Here is a 10,177-nt window from a genome sequence, read left to right as displayed (position 1 = left end):
TCACACCCACTATTTATATAATAGAGTGTTGTTCTGGCAGGTCATTAACCTTAATATAAGTCTATTCATAGGCGTGTGGAGCCTACAGGCAATGTATGTTATCTCTTAAAGTAAACAGACTATGGGAATGAGCATCGCATAGAAACACCAGACAGCAGTACGCTGCTTGGGTCATCATTAGCACGGAATGGGGTCAGATTGGTGGCATATGTAGATAACAACACCTCCTAACACAATGTGTTCCATACCCCTTTCTTCCATCAAAACAACAATATGCCACAACAAAATCATTAATATTCAAGATAGATTGTATCATTATGGTAAAACTTACTCAAAATACCTTTATCAACATAAGGGACAAAAATACACAAAAAGAAAACAAAACCACGAACGATTTTATTAAGGGAGGATGTCCACGACTTTCTCTTTTTCGGGTCTTTTTTTGTAATGTTGGTCGAAATGTACATTATTAAGGTGAAGTTGTTTAATCGGTTTCAGCTACACGTTATGTCAGTTCCCGGATAACTTGTTACAAAGAGTCAGACGTTACTGATACTGACCCAATTGCAATGACATCACCTGTACACAGGGATCCCAACTTCTACATCCCAGTCCACCACTACTGCTTGATGACAATAGTCTACATGTACTTACGATTTACTGTTTACACACACTGCTGTAAAACCAAAATTATGTTTTGTTGATTGAGTTATTTTTCCTTAATTTGATTCAGCATCATCATCATCATTTGATTAAGGTAGCAAATTATAATTTACTAAACGTGCAATTCAATTAAATTTGAGAACTCCCTTTTGGCATTTCTACTTAAGCTGCTTTTTGTTTAAAAAAATTCCCTTTAGATGAAGGGAAAATGGTCGATGACAACGATCACAACGGCGATCCCGACGGTCACGTGAACGACAACGGCGATCCCGGCGGTCACGTGAACGTCAACAGCGATCCCGACGGTCACGTGAGCGACAACGGCGATCCCGACGTTTACGTGAGCGACAACGGCGATCCCGACGGTCACGTGAGCGACAACGGCGATCCCGACGGTCACGTGAGCGACAACGGCGATCCCGACGGTCACGTGAGCGACAACGGTGATCCCGACGGTCACGTGAACGACAACGGCGATCCCGACGTCCACGTGAACGACAACGGCGATCCCGACGGTCACGTGAACGACCATGAACCTAGTGGCCGACAGCCTGAAGGTACCGTACACATGTCTTCTTACGCGCTTTCTCAAAAAAGGTCATGTTTTCAGCAGCACTTGTCTTACTTTGTGTTATTTTTATTCATCAAAACATGAAAACATAACCAGGACAATGTGACGCTTCACTCAGGTGCTTTGTGGTTACATTATACTTGCATACTATGCAAGTATTGGGCTTGGTGATCTGTAGGTCTGTATGTATATTTTATCCGGATAGACATGGGTGGGTGGACGACAAAAAAGCAGATTGCCAGATCAACAGGTTAGGAAAGCTAACTGGGTAAACTTAAGAGTAGGTATATTTTGCCTGGGTGAAAATTAAAAATACTTACCTGTAAGATAAATTTTACGAATTCTTGTGGGTTTTTTTCAATTGAACATAGCTAATGGCAATACATACTGGTAGTAAAATTAACATGACTCCAACCGTGCGGGGTCGTGTGGCGTAATAACAGAGTGCTCGTCTCAGGACCAGGGTGTCCAGGGTTCGAGTCCTGACATGCTACTGATCTTGTGCCGTTGGAAAGTACACTATATACGACTTTCCTCACTTAACCCTCAACAGTACGCCTTCCCAGAATACTTAATATGTCACCCTTAGGTAGAAATTATCAGCATGCTACCTGCTCAATGGACCTATTACATTATTACGTCAGCAGCTTGTTTACCGCAATGAATGCCGGGACAGTTTGTGGTAAATCGATGTTTATATTGTACAGGTGTGTGTGTTTGTGTAGTATTACATATACTACTTTCGTCTACTGTCACAACTAAATTATCTATATTAAACAAACTGTGAAGAAATAATGTAATAGGTCCATTGTTTTGCTGAATTGATTTGTGAACCCCTGAGTCCATATTACGTACAAAAATCAAATATTTTAACATTTCCTTTTTTTGTGAAAAATGGAAGAAAACGAGAAATTCACTTTTTTTAAGAATCCTATTTAGACCAATGGGGGCTTTAAAAGCCCGCGTTAACTTTGATCTCACCTAAACGGCTTGCGTTAGAACCATCAAATTTGAAGACTTTTCCTAAAATGTATTTGGACTAAAATTCATATTAATAACATAAGTAAATGATTTTTCGTGTTGCTATGGCACGGGGTTTCTGACAGTTTTTGAAAAATTCAGTAATTTTGGTTTAAACATAAAACTTTTCTGGGTTTTATATTGAATCCCCTTTCTTTCTAACATTAATAACATCTTATATGATAAATATAAACTATATCATTTAATATTTATAATATATGCAAAATTTATGACACTATTAATCAAAATCTAAGATGGCGGACCATATTTTTTGCTCCGCTGTAACGACGTTCTTTTCACAATTTTGTTCACATAAAAAGTTCATATGAACATCATTAGTCCATTTGCATTACATTTTCAGGCTGTATCTTAAAAACATGAAATTTTAAAAATTCATGATTGACTATCCAAGCTGGCGGAAAATGAAATACGTCATTTTATGACGTAATTTTGACTTCAGTGCTGTTGCTAGGGGCAACATAAGTCTTAGTAGACCTTAATATTTAGTCATAAATACTAAGGTCATTTTTGGAAGTTTTGTTTTAATCATCTGAGTTTAACGAAAAAAATTAATGATTTTACGCCAAGAAATCATATAAACGACGTTACAAAGATGTCATATGCCGTCTTAATTACACCGAAGTTGTTTTATTCATTGAAATCTTGGTATTCCTATGATAAGTTCATTAATATGTATAAAATGGATGAAGTATAAAGTGTATAAAGTAATATTTAAGAACGGCAATGTATCAAAATCTCTAGAAACAAAAATATTACAGGATACAGAATGCCGGGGTCCGCAGGTACCCCAGGTATACTGCTTAGGGTTAATTAAAAAATAAGTCCTGTCCTGTATTTGTTTTTATGTGTGGGACACAACATCAGCAACAGCTTTCTGTGTCCGACGTGAATTGTGTTGTTATAGTTTCAATAAAGTACATCAAATCAGCGCTAAGCCCTTTTGTTTGTTTTGCTATTTATCAAACTAATCAGTGTTGCTACTCAATTCATTTCTGGGCGCCACTTTTTATCCCACACCCTAATGTCAATCAACATCAAAGCCCCTTGAAACCAGTATACTATTTTCATATTTCATCAAATGTAGAAGTAACTTTTTCCTCAGATGGAGAAAGTCCATCCGATTTCAATGATGACAACGACGATCCCGATAACCACGTATACAACAACGACGATACCGATAACCACGTATATAACAACGACGGTCCCGACAGCCACACGTACAACAACGACAATACCGACAGTCATGTGTACAATAACTACGATCCCGACAATCACGTCTACGATACTGAAGCTGGTGGTCGGCAACCTGATGACGGAGGTTTTGTTTTTCCTTTTTAAGTAATCTGTAATATATTCCAGTGCAAAGATTAAGTGGCCTTGCTTTCTGTGGGTTGTAATTTCGATCGAGGCCAAGTCCTAGTTAACTCTTTCGCCGCGCTCACTCGGTGGATAACTCAGGCCATCACAGACCTTATGAAACCATATACTGTACACTGAGGAATATGCAGTCCATTAACACTTCATCACTAACTTGAGGCACACGTACCTAGATGACTAATTGCCCATTCTAAATATAAAGTAACTGATTTTTTTGGTGGTGGTAGTGGTGGTGGGGTTCTTTGTGGGTTTTTGTCTAAATTTGTCTAGGAAGGGTAAGATGACAACGCGCGGGTTAGCGGAGGATAGGGAGAAGAAAATGAAAGACGGTCAAAAGGTCAAACGGGGAACAAGGTGAGGTTAAAGGTTATCAGGGAATAGAGGTCGACGTTAAGGGGAATTCAGCAAGCCGAGGATTCCTTGAGTGACCCGGCTCCAGTTTCGGTCCTAGTCCCGATCAAATCACATCTTACAATATCTTAGATCGCTTTGATAAATTCGAGGAATCCAAAGGTACTCCCGGAATTTCTACGATTTCTTATTCGTACAGATGACTCGGAGGAAGAAGACATCCGTGGCTTTGCTAAAAGGTGCAGGGCTGAGTTTCTCCGTCACCGTCTCCTTTGTGGAGTCACCATCGCTGTTGCAGTAGCGACCTTGATTGCTGCAGGACTGTCTGCTGTCATACTTACAACTTTATCATCTGAAAGTAATGCTGGGATCCACTTCGTGAGTCTCAAGTATTAATTGATGTCATGATATTATCCATTCTTTGTTTACTTAGACAGCACCACCAGACCCTTGGGCAAAAATTTCGTACTTATTTCTCCTGTTACTATCAAGATCACACTACTTTGACGTCTTAGATCCGTTGGGCAGGCTGGAAGCAAATTTTTGTCATTGATAAAAACACAAGTTTACACAGCCATTTGCTCTTCGGGAAGGCAATCTTTCAGAGTACCAACTCAGAGTAATACATGAATGGGTGTTTTGCATCTTTGTACTTAAAAGAACCTCTGTAATGGTCAGAAAATATTAACGGCAGCTTTATTGATTTGTTTTTTTAACAAGATAAAGGAAGTTCCAGTCGTCGCATCAACTACATTTTTATGGAAGATCACATCATGCACGAAGTCACCTGCACCCGAGCTTCTTCTAAAAACGAGCATCTCCCCAACCTTGACTTGGAAAGAAGCACAGCCAACTGTGCTGTCAAATTTGACTACTGTGTTACCGGGGTTGACAACTGTTGTGCCAAAGATAACAACTGTGCTGCCAAAGGTGACAACTGTGCTGCCACAAGTAACAACTGTGCTGCCAAAGATAACAACTGTGCTGCCACAAGTAACAACTGTGCTGCCAAAGATAACAACTGTGCTGCCACAAGTGACAACTACAAAACGAGTTGTGACACCCACACCGTCAGAAGTGAGTATTGAATCCGTCTTTTCCCCCTGATATCCCACCCCTTTTGTATTTAAAGAATCCCACGACACCCAAATTCGACAACAAATTGGACAATAATATTGGTTAATACATTTTGGATTCCTGAATTCCCCTATGGCACCATTCCTGTTGACTCCCAGTCAGGTTCGTAGACCTGCTGTCATGATGCATGTCCATCTTGCCTCACCTACTCAACCAAACCACGGGACACTCGCGTGCTAGCTCTAAATTGCAGATGGTGGCATATTGGTACCTGAGGCTTATAGAAGGCCTAACTCACACAGAGCCCCCGGTTTTACGTCCTTATCAGAAAAAAAAACAAACTAAATCAACATCAACCCTCAGAATCGTACAGGAGCCAAAACATGTACCTCTTTATCGTTTCTAGACTTTGCATCGCCCCACCAAAGAGATGGTATTAAACAAGATCAAGTCAACTAAACGACCAAAATATACAACCACCAAGACTGGTAGGACTGGATCTAGAAATAATTATCTGAAATTTTAGGTCCTTTCTGAAATCTCAAAATTCATTCCGTATAAAGTTGGGCACAAATCTATAATAACGATATTTATTCATTAATTTATACGATATACTCGACGATATTTATACATACCTTCAAACAGAAAATAAGAAAAGAGGACATAACGATTAGACAAAAAAGGATAATACTGTTTTAGCCTAGAAACTGTACAGCAGACAAAATGACCAGTCTGGTGTAAAAAAAGTGTGTATAAGAATTAAATTAACTTGAGAATTATTATCACCTGTGATTCAGAAACCGTCTATGTCAGCGAGGGAGAAAACAAGCAGCTGTCTTGTCCCAAGGGAGAATCGCTGGTAATCGATGACGCCATCTACGGCAGCAAGTCCATTACCCCAGGCATGATGAGCTGTCATTGCAGTCCGTCCAGATGCAAATGCGGGCCCTGTCAACTATATGACGTGGAATGCCCAAACTGCCGGGCAGTAAATAGTATACCTATTGTGTGGAAGGCCTGTCAGGGCTTTCAGCATTGCATCGTGGCGGCAATGGATGACTTTTTTGATGGTGTCAAATTCTGTGGCCCCAGGTTCTTAGAAGTGTCATACCGTTGTTTCTCAGGTAAGTATCCCCCAGTGGCAAGTCTATAATCATATTCAGACGAAAACGCTGTAACCGCATTCGATCCAGATTCCACTGAAACAGGATTTATATATGTGGCTCCAAACCGCATTAAAAGGGCCTTGATCCCAAATGACCTCGAGAGGTTGTTTCAAACCGGTTTTAAAAATTAAAAACAGCTTCAAAACAGAAGTCCTGCAGATCGGAACGTCATTACGGAGAGAAGCTTATTTTACAAGGTCTCATTGTAAAGTCTAACAGAAGAGCCACATAAATAATTTTCTCATTCGCTACTGTTCTGGGCAAATGGAAGGCTGATGTTGTCATTCTCACTTTTCGCCCAGTGGATGTCAGTCTCTGATGTGGAACCAGCATGTTTTTTTAGGGTAATGGCAGCCAACTCATCTCTCCCTTTTTTTTTAGTAGAGGAAGGTTTGGCACCGTCCGTTTACCACCAAAGAGATTATGCGCAATACTTGCTTCCGAACTTGTTCAATGTCTCTCGACTGTTCAGCACTGAACCCAAACAATAAGATATCCCCGTATTCCAGAAGAGGATGAATCAACGATACCCGGAGAAGATCTTCAACACCCATGATTTGTTTGCACAGCAGACGTAGATAATGTAATCTGCCTCAGGCCGTAGTTAAACTTGACTTGATGCTACCATTCCATGTTAGCTTATTGTCAAAAGTGAACCCTAGACCCTTCGACACGGTTGTTGCTGGTACGGCTTCCCCTCCCAAAACGATCGGTGGTGTGTATAAAAACTATGAGAAACATTGATTCAACGGTACATTATGTCTTTAAAAAACTACGAATCGTGCTCCTGCACGGTTTGAAAGGAACGCACAGCACGTGGACCAGGTATAAGGAAAGCGATTTACCCGAATCGCAGTGGAAGCGTTTTCGAACGGGCGGGAAATATAATAGAATGCAACCAGTTTGGTGAACCAGAGTGGTCAAAAGGAATTTTTTTTACTATTTACTTCCATGCGTGGTGACTATCTGTTTTACACTGAGACATTGTAATGAATGCATCATATACCGCCCCGAGGTGTATATATAGTGTCATGAGGTCTGGTCATTTTCTTTAACCTCCGAGTTAACCATGAAGTACAAGGCAGCGAACTATGTGATTTAAGAGGTAGTTTAATGTAAAAATCATTAAATATGAGTTACGCAAATCAGGACTATATTTGCATATTCGATAAAGAAATGCTAGACTTGCTTTCGTTGTAAAGAAATAAAACTGCTTTTGTTTAACCCATGTTATTCGGGTGGAGAACAAAATCAACATATAATGTTTATGCAAACATTTACACGATTTTCATAATTATTTAAACATAGTGTAATAAAGGTTCAATCATTCGACATAGGTATGAGATCGTTAAACTAAACTATGTCCTATGCTCTGAATTATGGAAGATGGCTCTAGAAATTATGATTGGAGGGACCCTTTGTGATTGTTAACGTTCGATCAAGAATATATTAAGTCAAAACTGCGTCATTGGACTCTCCATAAAATGTTTACAACTTAGCAAGAGCTTAAACAATTTATGTCAATTTTCCAAGGGAAACTTTAACATGTGTTTCTTGTACTCCCAGGCTGCAGCGACCCGTTAGGGATGGCATCCGGTCAAATACCAAATGACAAGATCAATGCATCCTCGCTTGAGTTGAGTAGACACCAGGCGTCTTACTTCGGCCGGTTATTCAACAGACATTCCGGTAGTGAAGGCTCGGGCGCCTGGATTGCCGGATCAACCAACATTGGAGAATGGTTGGAGGTAGGCATTTTGATAAGAATTTAATCACATAAGTTTCGAGTATTGTTTTGGGTTCCTGGTTTGTTTGGTGTGCATCTTTGTAGGTTGAGTAGGTTGACGACACACGGGTCAGGAGATTTACGGGCAGGATTAAAGGTCAAAGGGTGAGGAAAGGAAATAAGGTGAAGTTTAGAGCAGGTTGACATCATGTGGGAGAGTTACAGTAGGGAGAGTCACATGCAACAGGAAGTCGAAACTTTAGACATAGGAATAGGGAGAAGTTGAAAGCTGTAAAAAGATCATTCTTTGAAGTGGAAAATCTCGAATTTATTGTTTTCTTGTAAAAGTAACACAAACTATATGTGCCTGCACATTATGGATATCAACTTAGCTCAAGTGTGTAATCCGAATTGCCGAATAGCTAAAAGTAAGTGTGTTCCCCATAAGAACATTACTGTAAGACCGAGAGACAAACCTTGGATGTCTTCCAGGATTAGACTGTTAATGCGTCGGCGAGACAAGATTCACAGGAGAGCTAAAATGTTGAACAATGCTTCACTATGGTCATTATATCGTAATGTCAGAAATAAAGTAGTACGTGAAATTTCTCTTGCTAAGTCGTCCTATAACAACCGTCTCGTCGACTCACTGACAACTTCTTCTTGTTTCAGTAAGAAATGGTGGCACATTGTTAAATCCTTTTACTGTAGTAAAGTGTGTTCTACTATTCCACCCTTAAAGTCTGGTCATACCTATGTAACCGACTCTAGGGAAAAGGCAATTATGTTTAACAAATATTTTTCTGACCAGTCCACCATAGATGACTCCAAGTCTAGCCTCCCTCGACTAGATTTTCTTACTAATGTCCGCTTCTCAGAATGTTTTACTACACCTGAGGAGATTGAACTTTATGTCTCTTCCTTAGATGTATCAAAGGCATGTGGCTATGACAATATTGATAACCGTTTCCTTAAATTAATATGTCCTTATATATCTGATAAAATCGCACATGTTTTTAATTTATCACTTTGCCATGGTGTTTTTCCCGAAGCCTGGAAACTGGCAAATGTGGTTCCGATTTATAAAAAAGGAGATCATGATGATGTGTCAAACTATCGCCCCGTTTCCTTGCTACCTTGTTTGTCAAAAATCTTAGAGAAAATTGTTTATAAACATTTGTATAACCATCTGATGTCTCAAAACCTTTTGTATACTCTTCAGTCGGGCTTCATCAGAGGAGATTCGACAGTTAACCAGCTTATTTGTATTACCGACAAAATTTTCAACGCTCTTGACTCCAACAGAGAAGTCCGAGCAGTTTATCTTGACTTTTCTAAAGCCTTTGATAAGGTCTGGCATAAAGGATTAATTTTCAAACTTCAAAGAAACGGGGTAGATGGTCCAATTTTAAATTGGCTCTACAGTTATCTTTCTGATAGAGAACAAAGAGTTGTTATTGAGGGTCATTGTTCCGACTGGAAACATGTCAGCGCAGGTGTACCTCAGGGTTCGGTACTTGGGCCCCTTCTGTTTCTTATTTACATAAATGACATGGTGGATGGTTTGGTTACCTGCCCCTATTTATTTGCAGATGATAGCTCCCTACTGGACATTGTAGATAATCCCAACTCTTCAGCTGTTCGACTTAATTCTGATCTTAGGAAGATATCACGCTGGTCTTCGACCTGGCTTATGGAGCTTAATCCGCTAAAGACTGAAGAGATGTGTTTTTCTAGGAAATCCAATTCTCCAGACCATCCCCCCATTATACTTGATAATTGTGTTATTAAATCTGTTAAAGTTCATAAGCATATAGGAATGATACTTACCTCCACCATGTCTTGGGAAACTCAAATTTCACATATGATTGCTAATGTATCCAAACGAGTGTCCACTCTCAACAAGTTGAAATTTAGATTACCACGCACTGTACTTGATGTTATTTTTAAATCTTTTATTCGACCTCTTCTTGAATATGCTGGCATAATATGGCATGGATGCACTGTGTATGATTCTCAACGATTAGAACGAGTCCAATATGAATGTGCACTTACAGTTTCAGGGGCTGTCAGAGGGTCTTCTTACTCCTCACTCCTGTTGATTTAGGCTGGGAGAGACTCTCTGATCGTCGCCATGTTCACTCACTGATCATGATGTACAAAGTAATCCATGGCCATACCCGTCAGTATCTCAGGGACCTGATC

General features: G+C 39.9%; 1 protein-coding gene across 1 annotated transcript in view; it reads left to right on the top strand.

Annotated features, from left to right (window-relative positions):
- The window catches only part of LOC109472021 (circumsporozoite protein-like), a 7,874-nt gene extending 3,475 nt beyond the window's left edge, over window positions 1–4,399 (top strand). Inside the window, exons 3-5 of the mRNA XM_019771593.1 lie at window positions 861–1,220; window positions 3,378–3,593; window positions 4,203–4,399. Of these exons, the coding sequence (XP_019627152.1) occupies window positions 861–1,220; window positions 3,378–3,593; window positions 4,203–4,399 (773 nt within the window). The remainder of the gene's footprint in view (window positions 1–860; window positions 1,221–3,377; window positions 3,594–4,202) is intronic.
- The last annotated feature ends 5,778 nt before the right edge of the window (window positions 4,400–10,177 follow it).

Source organism: Branchiostoma belcheri, unplaced genomic scaffold (genome assembly GCF_001625305.1).
Source record: "Branchiostoma belcheri isolate BF01 breed outbred unplaced genomic scaffold, Haploidv18h27 scaffold261, whole genome shotgun sequence".
Lineage (NCBI taxonomy): Eukaryota > Metazoa > Chordata > Leptocardii > Amphioxiformes > Branchiostomatidae > Branchiostoma > Branchiostoma belcheri.
The sequence above is the reverse complement of the archived record's forward strand: the minus strand, read 5'-3'. Positions and strand labels throughout refer to the sequence as shown.